The sequence below is a fragment of the Heptranchias perlo genome, chromosome 27 (assembly GCF_035084215.1).
Source record: "Heptranchias perlo isolate sHepPer1 chromosome 27, sHepPer1.hap1, whole genome shotgun sequence".
NCBI lineage: Eukaryota > Metazoa > Chordata > Chondrichthyes > Hexanchiformes > Hexanchidae > Heptranchias > Heptranchias perlo.
Genome location: NC_090351.1, coordinates 11,867,041 through 11,887,731, shown reverse-complemented (window position 1 = coordinate 11,887,731; position 20,691 = coordinate 11,867,041). Strand labels below are relative to the sequence as shown.

General features: G+C 43.6%; 1 protein-coding gene across 1 annotated transcript in view; it reads left to right on the top strand.

Moving 5' to 3' along the window:
- Positions 1-20,691, top strand: part of LOC137344677 (SAM pointed domain-containing Ets transcription factor) — a 35,573-nt gene that overhangs the window by 7,579 nt on the left and 7,303 nt on the right. The window contains exon 2 of the mRNA XM_068007807.1: positions 11,358-11,555. Coding sequence (XP_067863908.1) covers positions 11,358-11,555 — 198 coding nt within the window. The remainder of the gene's footprint in view (positions 1-11,357; positions 11,556-20,691) is intronic.

The following is a 20,691-nucleotide window of genomic DNA, read 5'->3' as shown; positions in this document are numbered from 1 at the left end:
TGAGATAGTTGTAAGTATATTTTAAAAATTACGGTGATAGTTCAAAAATGAAGTTTTTAGGTTTGCATTCATGATCTGTACTATAAGAATGCTGCCTCTCACTTCCCATTATCCAATCTTCAATAATATGAATTGATATATTAGTGCAGTGAGGCTGTGATCCCAATGTAGTCTCATTAGACAGATTGTTGGTCAGAGAATTGGAGCTCTGGTGTTGCACTCGCAGTCTAGTGAGGCTGTGCTCCAGGACCACAGACTTGCTGATGCTTTTATCTTACGTGGTATTGTCCCTGAACAGTTTTACTTTGCAATAACTCTCTTCCAATCATGTCAATCAGGGATGTGCAGAATCACATCTGAAAGTCGCTTTCTCCTTTCCCTCATTCACATGTCTGAGAACATTCCCAAACTGAGAGAGCAACCAAACCACTTCAAGGCCTCTGCCTGTTCCATATTTGGTCACCAGGAAATGTTTGAGAGTGACCCAGATTCTCTGTGTCCTCTTGCTCAGTTTAAGTTCAGTAACCTCCTTACCTCCATATTATCATTGTTCCAGGATTTTAATGACACATACTGGAACACGGACCTTCCTAAATTTCTCTGAGGAATATATGCAAATCATTTTGTAAATAAGAAGTAATTTAATTCTTTCAGCATCTGCATATAATTTATCACTTTGGGTCCCAGAATCATCATTGCCCCTCATCTCTGACACTCCCCAATACCTCAGTCATCTTTTATAGATAAGCTGCCACAATATTGAAATGTGGTCTTACCAATGAATAACGCAGAGTCTGCCTGGTGATCCTCATGGAGGCTCAGGAAATAAGAGGCCTTTGTTGATTGGATATTTCAATGGATCGCCAATAATCAAACCCGGGCACATTGTTCAGCCAGCACTATCTCAGATCAGAGAGCTCCAAGGTTGTGCTGACCTGTAAAACACTAAATTGGCAATAGACTTTAAAGTATAGCATGATTGAATTTTTGCAATTTATGTTTTCCTGCTCCAACTTTACTAAAAAAAAAGCGATGTTTGCTATGGCTACGGGGCAGGTACGTGCTACAGCAGATCATAGCAAGTAAATGCGCTGGTCAAGTGCTCCTAGCAGGGAGCGACTCTACAATAGACTGTGGGTTGGAGATAGGGTTACAGCGTAATGCCAATTTTCCAACCTGTGCTTCCTTGGAGTGTGGCATCCTACTGATCCCATAGGCATTGTTGCCTTTACTGTCTCATTCGAATGCCCACCTTGATGCCTGAAACAGGACAGTGATCGCTGGCAGCCTATTCTAACATGAGTTGCTTGTTAGCGAAGGAATCGTAGACTAAAGAAAGAAAGAACTTGCATTTATATAGCACCTTTCATGACCTCAGACATCCCAAGGCACTTTACAGCCAATGAAATTCTTTTGAAGTGTAATCCACTGTTGTAATGTAGGAAATGCGGCAACCAATTTGCACACAGCAAGGTCCCACAAACAGCAATGTGATGATGGCCAGATAATCTATTTTAGTGATGTTGTTTGAGGGATAAATATTGGCCAGAAAACCAGGGAGAACTCCCCTGCTCATCTTCAAATAGTGCCATGGAATCTTTTACATCCACCTGAGAGGGCAGATGGGGCCTCGGTTTAACGTCTCATCCAAAAGACTCCACCTCCGACAGTGCAGCGTTCCCTTAATACTGTACTGGAGTTACAGGCTAGATTATGTGAAGTCACTGGAGTGGGACTATGAACTCACAACCTACAGAGTGCGAGAGTGCTACCAACTGAGCCACGGCTGACACCTAACTTTCCCTCCGTAGCCCATTGTACCATCTACACTGCCACCATTACAGAGCTTAGCTAAGTCGGCGCAGGTCAGGTACAGAACCTAGGCTTCTGGTATGACTCAATCACACTTTTTTGGGAGGTTTTTAGTCAAAGTTTATAAATTTGTACAGACAGACGTGATTAATCATGTGAAGACAATCTCATGTTACTTGTCATGTCCTTGTTTATGAGCCTGGTGAAGTATGTTCCAAGGTTCTGTGCTGAATTTCAGAGTGTAGAGGCGAGTTGGACTACCTGTGACTGATGTCAGGAGGTGGAGTTTCTCTTCCACATCTCTGATCACCATAACCTTGCCAGTGTTTGGCCTCTCAGTTTCCCTCAATCACGTGATGAGGCTAAGGATGACACGGCACAGATGAATGCTTTTTCCGGCAAGTTCTTGGCATGTTTTTCAAGGCTTCACCCTGATTTAACTTCTGTGCTATCACACTAACAATGGTGCTTTTTAGGTCACTTGTTTTCATTAAACCACACCCATTTTTCCGAAAGCTAATGGTACAGAGGCTATAATTTCAAAAGGCTAATTTGTAAAAAAAAAACTCGAATCCTGAATTTGTCATTTGAATTCTCAAAGAATCACCTGGGCCTTTTCAGTGTGAAACAGAGCGATGGAGTGAGGTCACAATTAAACAGTACAAACACTCTAAACACACTCCTGCCTCATTTAATACAAGATACACAACAGGGCACAGTGCCAGCCCCAGTTTATTTTGTGAATGAGGGAGAAAAAAAAAAGAACTTGCATTTATATAGCGCCTTTCACATCCTCAGGACGTCCGAAAACGCTTCACAGCCAAATGAGTACTTTCGAAGTGTAGTCACTTTTGTAATGTAGGGAAACGTAGCAGCCAATTCGTGCACGGCAAGGTCCCATAAACAGCAATGAGATAAATGACCAATTAATCTGAACGCACAGAAGACCATGGGTGATGAAGTCATGATCATGTTGTGAGTATTTACCTCCCAATCTGGCTCTCAGGCTGCCCCTGCTCTGGGTTCCATTGATACAGTAAGAATGCTTCATTTTGTTTCAAATACAATAATCCAACTGCGATTGTTAAAAATAAAAGGAAAATAGTGAATGCCAGAAATCTGAACTTAAAACAGGAAATAGACAGTGGTTCAATCAGCATTCTTTATCCGTTCTGTACTGCCCTGCATTTCCAGCACCTTCTGGAGTGAGCTGGTAATGGATTGAGGTAGGAACAAAGTGGAAACAGTACTCCCAAAACAGGAATTTAGTGAGAATGGGAGTTGGGAGCAGAGGGTGAAAGGGAGCAGGGCAGCTTAATTGAAATTTAAGTAGATAAAGAATATAAACTTAACACTTAACTATAACGTTAACATTTATAGCAAGAATGGCAGCACAGGAAAGGAGAGCGATGTGCAGTTCCTGCAGAATGTCGGAGTTTTGAGTAGCAGATGTTAACTCAAACACATCTGTGGGAAGTGTCTCCAACTGAGGCTAGTTGAATTTAAGATCTCAGAACTTCAGGTGGAGTTGGAAACAATCCGACACATCAGGGAGGGAGAGAGGTTTCTGGAGGGTAGTCACCCCACTGAGAGATAGGGAGCTGGCAGTGGTAGAGGAAGGAGTGACTGACTGTCCACCAGTCAGGGAAAATGAGGAGCAACAGACTAGAACACAAACATCATGTTACCCCCCTGCAACAAGTATGAAGCCTGTGGGAGAGGAGGAGGATGATGAGGACTCTGGGTAGGGCCATCAAATGGGTAACAATGGCACCAAAAAACATGAGATGGCTCAGGGGTGGGAACATCAGCAATTGAGTGAGGAATACAGTAACGATAGGAGTCTCGATAGTTAGATGGATGGACATTATCTTTTGTAATCCATGCTAAGAGTCCCCGATGCCTTCTTGCCTCCCATATTCCTGGGTAAGGGACATTTTGGAAAGACTGGAAAAGATTATGCAAGGGGAAAGGGAGCAGCTAGCCACTGTGGTCCAAGTGGGAGCCAACGATATAAGAAATAAAAGGCCTGAAGTCTTACAAAAGGAGTTTAGGAGATTAGGAAGCAGGTTTAGGAGCAAGGGAGTAATCTCCAGATACTCCCCCAGCCATGTGCTAGAACAGGGAGCGATAGGAACTTTAGAGAGCTCACCACGTGGCTAAAGTGCTAGTGTCAGTAAGAGAGTTTCCACTTCTCCCATCTTCCACTCTCCATAAACTGGAGCTCATCCAAACTCCACTGCCTATACCCCAACTTGCACCAAGCCCCGTTCACCCATTACTCCTGTGCTCGCTGACCTACATTGGCTCCCAATCTACAAACACCTTGATTTTAAAATTTTCATCCTTAGGTTAAAATCCCTCCATGGCCTTGCCCCTCCCTATTTCTGTAACCTCCTCTAGCCCTACAATCCTCCAAGATCTCTTTGTTCCTCTAACTCTGGCCTCTTGCCCAGCCCCCATTTTATTCACCCCATGCCTTCAGCTACCTAGGGCCCTAATCTCTGGAATTCCATCACTAAACCTCTTCGTCTCTCCACCTCTCTCTAAACCTAAAAGATGCTTTTTAAAACCTTTGACCAAACTTTTGGTCACCTGTCCTAATATCTCCTTCTTTGGCTCAGTGTCAGTCTTTGTCTGATTACGATCCTGTGAAGCGCCTTGGGATGTTTTACTGTGTTAATGGAGCTCTATAAATGCAAGTTGTTGTTGTTACAGGACATTGGCATCAGTTCTGGGGAAGATTGGAGCAATTCTGCAAAGATGGACTACATCTGAATAAGAAGGGAGCGAATGTACATGCAAAATGGATAAATAGGAGAGTGAAAAGTCATTTAAACTAGAAAGCAAGGGGGCAGGGAAAATAAAAGCAATCAGAAAGAACAAGTAGGAAAGATAGAAATGGTAGAGCTAAATGTAGAAATAAAAAAGAATCTAACAAAAAGTATAGCATGTAGAAAGAATAAAGGGAGCAGAGGAGGAAAATAACACCGACCAGTTATGAGCAGGGAAAAGACTGAAATAAAGCAACAAGGTGGCACCTTGGATAAAAAAAATCAAGGGAAAAGGAGAAGCATTAAGAAGGAGCAAAAAAAGATAAAATGCACTAATTGCAATGGTCAGAGTGTGGGAAATAAACTGGGGGAATTAGAACCAATGATGTCGTGGGCCACTGAAGAATCCTGAAGCCTGCCCCACTCATCACTGACTCATTTTGAAAAGGGGTCCTTTAACAGGTGTTAGGTTCCTAATTAACGCATTCAAGGGGCCTGATGCCCATTTTAGGCGTCCACCGGGACAACTAGGAAAATGGGAGAATTATTCAATGTGAGGCGGGACGCCTGAGAGGAGTAAATCATGAGTTAGTAGAGGATAAGTGAAAATTGGCAGGAATACGTAAGAAGTAATTTGCTTCGGTGTTTACAGAAGAGAAGGATGTTGGGGAAGAAGTAAATCCTGAATTGGTTAAAAGTGAGTTGAGAGGTGTTACAATGAAGAAAAGGGAAGTATTAGAGAACTTCGTCAGGCTAAAGAAGGCCAAAGTGCCAGGACCTGATGGGATACATCCATGGATCCTGAAGGAAATGTGGGAACAAATAGTAGAGGCCCCAGAAATTATATTACAGGGTTCTACTGAATGTGATGTGGGGCGGAGAAGTGAAGAGTAATATCCATTTTCAAAAGGGGAGACGGAGCTAGCCATTCACATCGTGTGAAAGTGCCTGAAATCATTACAAAGGGCCAATGAACAAGAGTAGACTATGTCGTCAAATTTTCTATCAGCCACAGCAGAGAAGAGACATCTGTGCAGCAACATCTGTCCCATACAACAACAACAACTTGCATTTATAAAGCGCCTTTAGTGCAGTAAAACAGGAGTGTTATCAGTCAAAAATGTACACCATACGAATTAAGAGCAGGAGTAGGCCATTTGGCCCCTCGAGCCTGCTCTGCCATTTGATAAGATCATGGCTGATCTGATTGTGACCTCAACCCTACTTTCCCGTCTTTCTTTTTATTCGTTCATGGGATGTGCCCTTGAGAAGGTGGTGGTGAGCCACCTTCTTGAACCGCTGCAGTCCATGTGGTGAAGGTTCTCCCACAGTGCTTTTAGGAAGGGAGTTCCAGGATTTTGACCCAGCAACGATGAAGGAACGGCGCTATATTTCCAAGTCGGGATGGTGTGTGACTTGGAGGGGAACGTGCAGGTGGTGTTGTTCCCATGTGCCTGCTGCCCTTGTCCTTCTAGGTGGTAGAGGTTGCGGGTTTGGGAGGTGCTGTCGAAGAAGCCTTGGCGAGTTGCTGCAGTGCATCCTGTGGATGACACACACTGCAGCCACAGTGCGCCGGTGGTGAAGGGAGTGAATGTTTAGGGTGGTGGATGGGGTGCCAATCAAGCGGGCTGCTTTGTCCTGAATGGTGTCGAGCTTCTTGAGTGTTGTTGGAGCTGCACTCATCCAGGCAAGTGGAGAGTATTCCATCACACTCCTGACTTGTGCCTTGTAGATGGTGGAAAGGCTTTGGGGAGTCAGGAGGTGAGTCACTCGCCACAGAATACCCAGCCACAGTATTTATGTGGCTGGTCCAGTTAAGTTTCTGGTCAATGGTGACCCCCAGGATGTTGATGGTGGAGGATTCGGCGATGGTAATGCTGTTGAATGTCAAGGGGAGGTGGTTAGACTCTCTCTTGTTGGAGATGGTCATTGCCTGGCACTTGTCTGGCGTGAATGTTACTTGCCACTTATCAGCCTAAGCCTGGATGTTGTCCAGGTCTTGCTACATGCAGGCATGGACTGCTTCATTATCTAAGGGGTTGCAAATGGAACTGAACACTGTGCAATCATCAGCGAACATCCCCATTTCTGACCTTATGATGGAGGGAAGATCATTGATAAAGCAGCTGAAGATGGTTGGGCCTAGGACACTGCCCTGAGGAACTCCTGCAGCAATGTCCTGGGGCTGAGATGATTGGCCTCCAACAACCACTACCATCTTCCTTTGTGATAGGTATGATTCCAGCCACTGGAGAGTTTTCCCCCTGATTCCCATTGGCTTCAATTTTACTGGGGCTCCTTGGTGCCACATTCAGTCAAATGCTGCCTTGATGTCAAAGGCAGTCACTCTCACCTCACCTCTGGAATTTATCTCTCTTGTCCATGTTTGGACCAAGGCTGTAATGAGGTCTGGAGCTGAGTGGTCCTGGCGGAACCCAAACTGAGCATCGGTGAGCAGGTTATTGGTGAGTAAGTGCCACTTGATAGCACTGTCGACGACACCTTCCATCACTTTGCTGATGATTGAGAGTAGACTGATGGGGCGGTAATTGGCCGGATTGGATTTGTCCTGCTTTTTGTGGACAGGACATACCTGGGCAATTTTCCACATTGTCGGGTAGGTGCCAGTGTTGTAGCTGTACTGGAACAGTTTGGCTAGAGGCGCAGCTAGTTCTGGAGCACAAGTCTTCAGCACTACAGCCGGGATGTTGTCGGGGCCCATAGCCTTTGCTGTATCCAGTGCACTCAGCTGTTTCTTGCTATCACGTGGAGTGAATCGAATTGGCTGAAGTCTGGCTTCTGTGATGGTGGGGATATTGGGAGGAGGCAGAGATGGATCATCTACTCGGCACTTCTGGCTGAAGATGGTTGCAAACGATTCAGCCTTGTCTTTTGCACTCATGTGCTGGACTCCGCCATCATCCTGGTGTGTAGCCTACCTACTATAATCTTTGACTCCCTTATTAATCAGGAATCTATATAACTCAGTCTTAAAAATATTCTCTGGGGAAGGGAGTTCCACAGACTCACGACCCTCAGAGAAAAAAAATTCTCCTCAGCTCTGTCTTAAATGGGAGACCCCTTATTTTTAAACTGTGGCCCCTAGTTCTAGTCTCTCCCACAAGGGGAAACATCCTCTCAGCATCTACCCCTTCTCGTCCCCTCAGGATCTTATATGTTGCAATAAGATCACCTCTCATTCTTCTAAACTCCAGTGTATACAGGCCCAACTTGTCCAACCTTTCCTCATAAGGTAACCCCCTCATCCCAGGAATCAGTCGAGTGAACCTTCTCTGAACCGCCTTCAAAGCAATTATGTCCTTTCGTAAATAAGGAGACCAAAACTGCACACAGTATTCTAGATGTGGTCTCACCAATGCCCTGAACAACTGTAGGCAGGGTGTTACCAACATAAAGGGGGAGATTTTCATCTTCACCGCTTGGGTGGTGATTTGGCGGAGCAGATCGCCCGCCCATTACTGAAGACGCTATGCTTTTCATTCCATTGACAGGTTCTATGACGGGTGGGCGATCCTCACTGCTGCATTATCACCCACATGTCGTTCTTAATCAAACGGGGAAGAGCTGACATTAAACATCCTGTTGATACACCGTGTTGTTGCTGATCGTCGATATTTGTGATTTCCTCATGAGACCCCAGGGAGTTCTTCAATGCTCGTGATCCGCACAGGAAATTCATTACTTGTGGATGTTTAAAGTTTCAGTGTAAGTTGGGGTGTTTAAATCCGCAATTGAGGTGGGGGGGGGGAGTTCATGAGTGAATCACAAATGTTGGCATTGCTGCAATTCAATTGCGTTGTGTTGTGATAACACCAGTTTATCTTAAATGCATCAGCCAGAAATTGTATAATTGGTTTTATACAAAGAATAACAGGTAGCCAGGAGTTTGTTGTAGGGCAATAATACTATGAAAGGTTCAAGGTGAGATCATAAACTATAGGGCAAAGGTTGAATGGTTTATCATCATGATCTGAACACAGAGGTGTGTTGCTGTCTTGCAACACATTCCAAAATGTTTTCTTTATAAAATACCAGTGGCACTGCCAACTGTTAAGTCAGATAATAAACCAATAAGGTGTCATACCATGTATTATTTTGCTGCTAACCGTACATGTCACCGGTGTCAACCCTCACCATTTCATTAATTTCTTGAATGTGTGACTACATGCACAGCTTCCTTTACATTCATGCCACATTTACAGAGATTGTGTTAGAAATGCTGCTGATTAATGTGGGGATGATAAGGCAGAGGATTGGGAATCTCACTCCGGGGGGCCAGAAGAAAGGTTCTCATTTGGGGAATGGAATTGTCGCGCTGGTGCAATGAGAGCTGCTCCTCTGAGCTTGGGTCCAAGGCTCATTGCTCAGGCTGAGTAGAATTAGGTTAGAGGCCAAGAAGTACTTCTTTTTTTCATAGAGTCTCTGACCTCTGGAGAAGATTACCAGAACATGCAGTGACTATGGATTTACGACAGCCATTCAAAAGGGAGCTGGATGAGTTCCTGCAAGTGGAAGGCATCTTGAGTTATAGAAAGTAAGTGGGATTAGCTGCGACCAGTGATATCAGTTACTGCCGTCTCCAGGAACTTTCTTGAGTCAGGCAGGAACTTCCCAGAGTTTTTTTCTTAAATTAGCCTAAGGCTTTTTCTCTTTTTTGTTACTACCTCTCCCAGGAGATAGTGTGACTCGGGAGTAGGTTGATGGTACATCTAGGAGGTACCAGGCCTGGATGGGACAGGTTGGGTGGATCAGTTTGTCTCCTCTTGTCTTTTTCATATGTTTGTTTGATTGTATCACTTCAAGGTTCAAAGTCTTAATGATATTTGACTGAGTTCCTACACCTGTCAATTAAGAGGCTGCAGATATTACGGCTCCAGTATTTTCTGTTGCTGGAAAGTTTGTTACTGCATTCAAGATCACGGCCTTTGTTTCTTTGTACTGTTTTTCAAGCATGACACAGAAGTTTTCATTAGACAGCCTGTGACGTCTGAAGTATGACAGACAGGAAGTGCATGCATATGTAATGTTTTTAATATAGCTGATCTCCCATGGCATTGCTCACAGGAACTTGGTGAACATGGTGTTTTATAAGGAAGTTGATCGTCTGTGGTATTGTTCATGGTAGGCGAGAGGGTTTGTTGTTTCAGCAGGGGATGTGGGAGCAGTTATGGGGGCCAAGGAAGTGAGAAATTAGGGGGGTAGTGAGTAATTTGGAGAGAGTAGTGAGTAGCTGGGCGAGGTGGATAGTAGGGGTAGGGGAGCGAGTATTGAAGGGGCAGGAAGGGAAATGAAGGGGACAGTACTGGGGCGATAAGCATTTGCAGAGATTGGGAAACCTAGGTCAAGAAACAATGGCTACCAAGGGCAGAAGAAGAAATAAATCATGAAGTCATGATTAGGTGACACTGAATCCTGAAGAGAGAGGGAAGTAAGTAATTCCACTATGTTGCGATCCTGGGAAAGAAGAGCTTTGACTAGGGTCTTAATTTCATCACTGTGAGGACGCAGAGAGGAGAAAGAGTGTCCAGAATCATAGAATCATACAGCACAGATGGAGGCCATTCCTCTTTGAAAGAGGTATCCAATTAGTCGCACTCCCCTTCTCTTTTCACAGTCTGGGACTGGATATTTGCAACAGAGAAACAAGAAAAGAAAGATAAGAAGAGCATTATATCATTTTATATATATATGGAAACTTAAAGGAGAAGTTCGTGTAAGAAAATACTTATTGTACTCAGTCGGTGCTGAATTTTACAAACTCCATCACCCACTAAGGGCTCACAAGACTGCAAAGCATGGTGAGGGGTGTTCTTTCTTGCAGAGCTGCTTCCTAATGGGTTCCATGGCAGTTGTCTCCTAATCAATATGTAGGGAGGGAAAACAGCGCATCTTAAATATATCCCACAAGATGAGAGTTTTTTAAATATGTGACTCAGACTTCAGTGTTATTGTACCATGTGACACACATTTCAGTGATACTGTACCACGTGACACACATTTCAGCGATACTGTACCACGTGACACACATTTCAGCGATACTGTACCACGTGACACGCAGTTCAGCGATACTGTACCACGTGACACGCAGTTCAGCGATACTGTACCACGTGACATGCAGTTCAGCGATACTGTATGACCTGACATACTGGAATGATATTATGCCACTTGATTAAGTTTAATTGACTGAGTAATACAGGAAAATAACATACCTTACATACTATAGAATCATAGAATCATAGAAAGGTTACAGCGTGGAAGGAGGCCATTCGGCCCATTGAGTTCGCGCCGGCTTTATGCAAGAGTAATCCAGCTAGTCCCACTCCCCCGCCCTATCCCCGTGGCCCTGCAAGTTTTTTACCTTCAAGATCTTATCTTTTTGAAGGCCATGATTGAATCTGCCTCCATCACCCCCTCGGGCAGTGCATTCCAGATCCTAACCACTCGCTGTGTAAAAAAAGGTTTTCCTCATGTCACCTTTGGTTCTTTTGCCAATCACCTAAAATCTATGCCCTCTGGTTCTTGACCCTTCCGCCAATGGGAACGGTTTCTCTATCTACTCTGCCTAGACCCTTCATGATTTTGAATACCTCTATCTATTTTATTATAGAACAGAATAACATGCAGGTAGTCCTATCCAGATCAAGGTAATTCACTTGACTTTAAATGCACACCTTCATATGTTGCCGGTACCTTGGATTGACATTGTTAGCAGATACTCACCGTTAATTCCAATGATCCTTTTGCTTTCAGACCCGATAGAGTGGAGCGTGGGGAATGTTCAGAAATGGATTTTATGGACTGAGCATCAGTACCGACTGCCGCAAATTGGGAAATCCTTCCAGGAGCTCAGCGGGAAGGACCTGTGCTCCATGATGGAGGAGGAGTTCAGGCAGAGATCTCCGATGTGCGGGGATATTTTGTACGCACACCTGGACATTTGGAAATCTGGTACGTGTCTACCGGGACTCTTCTTTTCTTTTGCCCAGTTTTCTCCTGAAGCAGCTGGGGTACAATCACCCTCCTGAATTTCACCCGTGTCCACACCACTTGTGGGTAAGCACAAGCAGCAAGTACTGGCAGATTATTATACTGTGGGGAGCATCGCTGTCAATTCTGACGTGCATAAACATGGACTTCAGGGTGTGTGTGTGTGAGGTGGGGAGGGAGGTTGATTGGCAGAAGGCACAAAGACTGTTAATCTTTTGTTCCCTTACAAACTGAGGTGAATTTTACCACCACTACCAGGATCCTATCTGGAATCAGCTCGCACAATACAGACCGGGGATTGAACCTGCAACTCTCCTGGTCTGTGCAGCTTATTAATCATTTATCCCTGGGCCACTGGCGGTGCGGGGGTGGGGGATGTTACCAGGACCCCTCCTGTTCCCACGATATACAGTGACTTTAATGAAGTCCCACCTCAGTCTTAAAATCAACTCAGTAATAAAAGAAAATCTCAAAATGACAAAATACTAAATATTGTGAAGCTGTGCTCCGCACTGATGGGACACTGAGAGTGTTGCTAAATGGTTATAGAAATTACAAAATAAAATGGTCTGCAGCCGCTCAAGCGGGAATTGTGTGATAAGCACATAAGAAATTGGAGCTGGAGTGGGCCAGATGGCCCCTCGAGCCTGCTCCACCATTCAATCAGATCATGGCTGATCTTCAACCTCAACTCCACTTTCCTGCCCGATCCCCATATCCCTTGATTCCACTAGAGTCCAAAAATCTATCGATCTCAGCCTCGAATATACTCAACGACTGAGCATCCACAGCCCTCTGGGGTAGAGAATTCCAAAAATTCACAACCCTCTGAGTGAAGGAATTCCTCCTCATCTCAGTCCTAAATGGCCGACCTCTTATCCTGAGACTATGCCCCTTAGTTCTAGACTCTCCAGCCATGGGAAACAGCCTCTCAGCATCTACCCTGTCAAGCCCCCTCATAATCTTCTATGTTTCAATGAGATCACCTCACATCCTTCTAAACTCCAGAGAATATAGGCCCATTCTATTCAACCTCTCCTCATAGGACAAACCCCCTCATCCCAGGAATTAATCTAGTGAACCTTCGTTGAACCGCCTCTGAGGCAAGTATATCCTTCCTTAGATAAGGAGACCAAAACTGTACACAGTACTCCATGTGTGGTCTCACCAAAGCCCTGTACAATTGTAGTAAGACTTCCTTACTTTTGTACTCCAACCCCCTTGCAATAAAGGCCAACATCCCATTTGCTTTCCTAATTGCTTGCTGTACCTGTCTTTCTTGTACAAGGACAGCCAAGTCTCTCTGGACACCAACATTTAATAGTTTCTCACCATTTAAAAAATATTCTGTTTTTCTACTCTTCCGACCAAAGTGAATAACCTCACATTTCCTCACATTACACTCCATCTGCCACTTTCTTGCCCACTCACTTAACCTGTCTATATCCCTTGGCAGACTCTCTGTGTCCTCCTCACAGCTTACTTTCCCATCTAGCTTTGTATCGTCAGCAAACTTGGATACATTACACTCGGTCCCTTCATCTAAGTCATTAAAGTAGATTGTAAATAGCTGAGGTTCCAGCACCGATCCTTGCGGCACCCCACTAGTTACAGCCTGCCAACCTGAAAATGACCCATTTATCCCTACTGTCTGTTTTCTGTCCGTTAACCAATCCTCTATCCATGCTAATATGTTACCCCAACCCCATGAGCCCTTATCTTGTGTAACAACCTTTTATGTGGCACCTTATCGAATGCCTTTTGAAAATCCAAATATATGACATCCACTGGTTCCCCTTTATCTACCCTGCTAGTTACATCCTCAAACACGATTTCCCTTTCATAAAACCATGTTGACTCTGCCTAATCATATTATGATTTTCTAAGTGCCCTCTTACCACTTCTGTAATAATGGATTCCAGCATTTTCCCGATGACTGATGTCAGGCTAACTGGCCTGTAGTTTCCTGTTTTCTCTCTCCCTTCTTTCTTGAATAGCGGGGGTCACATTTGCTACCTTCCAATCTGCTGGGACCGTTTTAGAATCTAGGGACTTTTGGAAGATCATAACCAATGCATCCACTATCTCTGCAGCCACCTCTTTTAGAACCCTCGGATGTAGGCCATCAGGTCCAGGGGATTTATCAGCTTTTAGTCCCATTAGTTTCTCAAGTACTTTTTCTCTACTGATGTTAATTACTTTAAGTTCCTCACTCTCAGACCCTTGGTTCCCCACTATTTCTGGTAAGTTTTTTGTGTCTTCTACTGTGAAAACAGATACAAAATATTTGTTTAACGTCTCTGCCATTTCCTGATTCCCCATTATAATTTCTCCTGTATCAGCCTCTAAGGGACCAACGTTTACTTTTGCTACTTTCTTCCTTTTTACATACATGTTGAAGCTCTTAGAATCCGTTTTTATATTTCTTGCTAGTTTGCTTTCACATTCTACTTTCTCTCTTTTTATCAATTTTTTGGTCGTCCTTTGCTGGTTTCTAAAACTCTTCCAATCCTCAGGCTTATTACTCTTCTTGGCAACATTATAGGCCTCTTCTTTTAATCTAATACTATCCTTAACTTCTTTAGTTAGCCACCGGTGGATCACTTTTCCCGTGGAGTTTTTATTTCTCAATGGAATGTATATTTGTTGAAATATTTAAATATTTCTTTAAATGTTTGCCATTGCTTTTCAAATGTCACACCCTTTAATTTGGTTTCCCAATCTCCCTTAGCCAACTCACCCCTCATATCTATGTAATTGGCTTTATTTAGGATTAAGACTCTAGTTTTTGACTTAAGTATGTCACTCTTAAACTCAATGTGAAATTCCATCATGTTATGATCACTCTTCCCCAGAGAATCTCTGACTGTGAGATTACTAATTAACCCTGTCTCTTTCACAAGACAAAATCTAAAATAGCCGGTTCCCTGGTTGGTTCCATGACGTATTGCTCTAGGAAATTGTCTCGAATGCATTCCATAAACTCATCCTCCAAACTACCTTTGCCAATTTGATTTGCCCAGTCTATATGAAGATTAAAATCCCCCACGATTACTGCATTACCTTAGTTACAAGCTTCTATTATTTCATGATTAATACTCTGTCCAACGCTATTGCTACTATTAGGGGGCCTATAAACTACTCCCTCTGGTGTCTTCTGCCCCTTGTTATTTCTTATTTCCACCCTTACTGATTCTACTTCCTGATCTTCGGAGCCAAGATCCTTTCTCACCTCAGTCCTTATCTCATCCTTTATTATTAGGGATACACCCCCTCCCTTTCCATTCTGCCTGTCTTTTCTAAACGTCATGTACCCTGGAATATTAAGTTCCTAACCTTGGTCACTTTGCAACCCCTGTCTCCCACACCACTCTTTGAGCCATGCATTTAGCTCTCTGATCTGTTTGTCCCTATGCCAATTTGCACGTGGCTCAGGTAGTAATCCAGAGATTATTACCTTTGAGGTTCTGCTTATTAATTTAGACCCCAGCTCATCAAACTGTCTCAGCAGAACCTCATTCCTAGTTCTACCTATGTTGTTGGTTCCTACGTGGACCACGTCAACTGGATCCTGCCCCTCATGCTCCAAGTTCTTTTCCAGCCATGAGGAGATATCCTTAACCCTGGCACTGTCCATTTTCTGTCTATCTCTGTTTACCCTGGAAATTTTATTCTGAGATCTCCTCATGCAAATCTTGCCCACCGTGTGATTTCATTGAAGGGTCAGTCTGGCATGCTGGGAGTATGAGTGGTCATCCAACACCAACCATGATATCCGTCTCATTGGGCTCCTTTTGTAAGGTAATGCAGGTTTCATTGCCTGGTTTAGTTGTGACTGCAATCAGCCTAAAGCATTACTCGTTTTATGTCTAACCAACTCAGACCGCAAACAAGGAACTCTATTCCTTATTTGGGTCGTACCTAGAGCACAATAGCTTAGAGGGCACCTGTATAAACAGGGCTCTCTGCTCCTTATCCTGGTAGTGCTTAGAATTGTTTTGGATACCTTTATAAACAGAGCTGCACAGTATAAATAATTAACATCAATTTTGAAGGTAACTGTTTCATAGCAGGCTTGTTGTGCGATTTAAGAACTGATAAGGACCACAAAGTATGGGGTTATAGATATCATGCTGGTAAACCTCATTATTACAAACTCATTATTAAACCTCATTATTACAAGCTCTCATTATTACAAGCTCTCATTAGTAAACCTAATTGCAAATCTTACTATTACAAATGCTCATTACAAACCTGCTTGTTATTACAAACATTCATTTAAATCATAGAATCACAGAAGTTTATAGCAAAGAAGGAAGGCTTCACACCTGTGCAGGCTCTCTGAAAGAGCTATCCACTTTGGTCCATTTCCCTGTCCTTATCCCCTTTTAAATGTTTTGTTTTTCAAATATTTATTCACTTCACTTTTAAAAGCTTTGACCACTGCTTCTGGCAGGACATTCTTTGTCTCAACACCCTCCATGGAAAAACAAATCACCAAACCTCTCCATTCTTTCTTTGATGATCTTAAATTCATGACCTCTAGTTACCAACTCAACAACCAGCAGAAATATCTTGTCCCTATTTACCTAATCAAAACCCCTCACAATTTAACCTACTCCGTTCTAGAGAAGAGTCTCAGTTTCTCTAGTCTCGCCTCATTATTACAAACCTCCTTGCGATTACAAAGTCTTATTATAGACCCCTTCATTGTTATAAACTATCATTAACAATTGCTTTGTCAAAGTATCACTATTATAACCAGCTCCATCAAACCTTTACATTGTAAAGTTCTTCATTATTATAGTCATTACAAACCTCAGCATTATTATGGACTTTCTTATTACAAAGTTCTGTATTATAGACTCTCTCATTATAAACCTATACATTTAGCCTGATTACTAACTTTAGCATTTTTAGAAACTGTCATTACAAATCTTTGCATTATTATAGCCTCTGTGATTACAATCTTTTCCATTATTATTTGACTGTGATTACAATCTACTGCATTATTACAGGCACTGTTATTACAAATCTCTTCACTATTATAGACCCTTTCATTACAAATCTCTTTATTGTTATAGACTCTGTCATTACACGTTTGTCCATTATTGAAATCTTTGTCCTTGGTCCTGGGTGAGGTTCCATTGTGGTGGGTAGAGGACTTCAATAAGATGAGCCCTAGATAAGGAGCTCAGTTGTGCTGGTTCCCACGCATTTGTGCCGATAAGGATGGATTGTTCTTTAATTACTTCATCAAAACATAATGTATTTCAGTGGAAAATGGCATTGAATGATCTAAGGCGCTGCGTATAATGCGAATGTGAGGTAGAAAAGGTACAGCCCGTAAGGCTGTGTATGTCAGATTGACCACTCCATTGTTTTATAAATCAAGCTTCCACTGAGAGAACTGATGGCGCGAGATGACCTCTTATTCAGCGATAAAGCTGGCACTATACCCAGCTGACCGGTCAGCTGATCACCTTCAGCAAGTTGGCAGAACCAAGCCAGCAATGCCAACAGTTTCTTATTGAAATACCAGGCAGTCACCAAAATGCCAGGTAGTGTGAACAGTCTCTCAACTTTCCACCAGGCAGTGTGAGCAACTTTCCACCAGGCAGTGTGAGCAACTTTACACCAGGCAGTGTGAGCAACTTTACACCAGGCAGTGTGAGCAACCTCTCAACTTTCCACCAGGCAGTGTGAGCAACTTTACACCAGGCAGTGTGAGCAACTTTACACCAGGCAGTGTGAGCAACTTTACACCAAGCAGTGTGAGCAACTTTACACCAAGCAGTGTGAGCAACTTTACACCAGGCAGTGTGCGCAACTTTACACCAGGCAGTGTGAGCAACTTTACACCAAGCAGTGTGAGCAACTTTCCACCAGGCAGTGTGAGCAACTTTACACCAAGCAGTGTGAGCAACTTTACACCAGGCAGTGTGAGCAACCTCTCAACTTTCCACCAGGCAGTGTGAGCAAATTTACACCAGGCAGTGTGAGCAACTTTACACCAGGCAGTGTGAGCAACTTTACACCAAGCAGTGTGAGCAACTTTCCACCAGGCAGTGTGAGCAACTTTACACCAAGCAGTGTGAGGAACTTTACACCAGGCAGTGTGAGCAACCTCTCAACTTTCCACCAGGCAGTGTGAGCAAATTTACACCAGGCTGTGTGAGCAACTTTACACCATGCAGTGTGAGCAACTTCCTACCAGGCAGTGTGAGCAACTTTGCACCAGGCAGTGTGAGCAACTTTACACCAGGCAGTGTGAGCAACTTTACACCAAGCAATGTGGAGAGCCTTTTTCCAAAATGCCGTCAAGTGTTGTCATTTTAAGTACTGGGGATTACCGTAACCTTCCTGTCAGTTAGCAGTTAGGCAGCACATTGACTAATATAGCCCCAAAGCAGAGCATTAATTGGTGAGTACTGCAGTTCCTGATTTGCAGCCATATGCGGAAGATGCTTCATTCGTGAGGATTGAACTCTGTGGGGGTATCACAGGAATAGAGGACCAATGTGACCAACAGTCTTGTGGAAATTCTATTTTATCAATGTTTATTTATTGAGAGCCTTGCGCTGTTCTGTATAACAATCATGGTTCGGGCCCATTTTTAACAGACGGCTGTTATTTGGGATGTGAGTTATTGTCAGCTATTTGAGCACATAGTAACAGGAGTAGGCCTGTCAGCCCATTCGAGCCTGTTCCACCATTCAGTTAGATCATGGCTGGTCTGTACCTCAACCCCATTTACCCACCTTTGCTCCATATCCCTTGATATCATTATCTAACAAAAATCTATCGATCTCAGTCTTGAAAGCTTCAATTGACCCAACAGACACAGCTTTTTGGAGGAGAGAGTTCCAGATTTCCACTATCCTTTGTGTGAAGAAGTGCTTCCCGATTTCACTCTTGAATGGCCGAGCTCTAATTGTGTCCCTTTGTTCTGGATTCCACCACCAGAGGAAATAGCTTCTCTTTATCTGCCCTATCGAATCCTTTTATCATTTTAAACGCCTCGATTAGATCTCTCCTCAATCATCTATACTCAAGGGAATAGAAGCCTAGTTTATGCAACCTGTCCTCATAATTTAACCTTTTTAGCTCTGGAATCATTCTGGTGAATCTGCACTGCACCCCCTCCAAGGTCAATATGTCCTTCCTGAGGTGCGGTGCCCAAAACTGAATGCAGTACTCCAGATGGGTTCTGACCAAAGCACTATACAACTGAAGCATAACCTCCTCCTCTTTGTATTCCAGCCTCCTTGAGGAAAAGGCCAACATTTCATTAGCCTTTTTGTACTTGTCCACTAGCTTTTGGTGATTTGTGTACATAGACACCCAAATTTATTTGCTCCTCCACAGTTCCTAGTTTCTCACCATTTAGAAAATACTCAGATTTGTCTTTCTTGGATCCAAAGTGGATGACCTCACACTTCCCCACATCTAATATAACTCTCAGGACCCCAGTTTACACCTAACTCTAGAATCTGAAGTTGCACTGGGCGAGGATCAAAGGGCATTTTATTCCATTCCACTACGGTTCAAAATGGTTGCTTTCCGTACTGGCGATTGTACCACACAATAAACACATTCTTATTCAACCTGATTGCTTTTCCAAACTTCTTCATCTGCTTCAGTTGACGGATGTTACCTTCCTTCACAGGCCTTGACCTCGACTGTGAACAGCCTGATCAGGGGGCCCATCGAAACGTCCTTTATTGCTCACCCCCCGGTGGCTTAATGGGTGAATGCAACACATGATATATTTGTCACCAGGAACGTCTCATGTTCAATTCCAGTCGACGGTTGACCTAAACATCCCTGGGTTAGGGGAGGGGGAGATTGTCCAGGGTTCCATCTCTTGGCTGTCCGCATCCCTGCCACAAAGGGGAGATGTACAGAAAGGAGGAAAATCCCTCAATTCCTCCCCCGAGCCCAATCTGATCTCCAGTCAAAGGCATCATTCTCTTAAAGAACCACTAGAGGGTGAAACATCCATTGGATATTTATTGCCAATCCGCAAATTAACAGATTTTTCATTAGTAATTGAAAATGTGATAAGCACTGACTATCAGCTTAATCCCCCTCTCTCTCACTGTACTGTGGACAGAGTTCAAAACTTTGAGCTACTTTCTTATTCTCTGCTTGTGATGGTCCAGCAGAGCAGGTAACAAAACAACAAATCACAACAAACAACAACTTACATTTTTCACACAAAGGAACACTTTAAAGCTTTTAACAAGACACAGGCACTGAGCGGAAGAGAGGAGGTTAGAGGAAAGACTTAAGGCGCACTTAACGAGGTGGGTTTTTAGAAGGCTTTTTGAAGGTAGTGAGAGAGAGGAACTGGCAAAGTGGTTTAGGGAGAGAATTCCAGGGAACGGTGACTGACTGATCGGCTTCCGATGGTGGAGCAGAGGAAGCGGGAATCAGCAGCGATCTATGGTCAGAGCAGGGGAAGGTGTGGCCTAGGGTGTACGGTTGGAGATCGCTCAGTGTGGAGCAAGGTGTGGAGTGATTTGAAAACGAAGACATCATGTACAGTTTTGTACACTCTTTCAGTATGGAATTTACAGATATTTAATCTAGCCTGATACCCAGTCCAGTACTGAATGAGTGCTGCTTTGTCACAGAACTCACCTCCTAGATAAGATGTTAAACCAAGAAAGAACTTGCATTTATGCTGCACCCTTCATGACATCCCAAAATACTTCACAGCCAATGAAATACTTTTGAAGCGTAAACACTGTTGGAATGTTGAGAAAACACAGCAACCAATTTGCACACAAGGTTCCACAAACAGCAGTGAGAAATGACCAGATAGTTTTAGTGTTTTTGTTTTTTAGTGATGTTGTCCAGGACACCTTCTCTACTCTTCTTCGAATAACGCCATGGGATCTTTTGCATTCACCTGAGAGGGCAGACGGGGCCTCGGTTCAACGTCTTATCTGAAAGACAGCACTTGTGACACAGCTGTACTCCCTCAGTTACTGCACTAAGTGTCAGGCTGGATTATGTGCCCAACTTTGTAGAGCAAGGCTAGAAGCCACAACAATCTGACTCAGAGGCGAGAGTGCTGCTACTGAGCTAA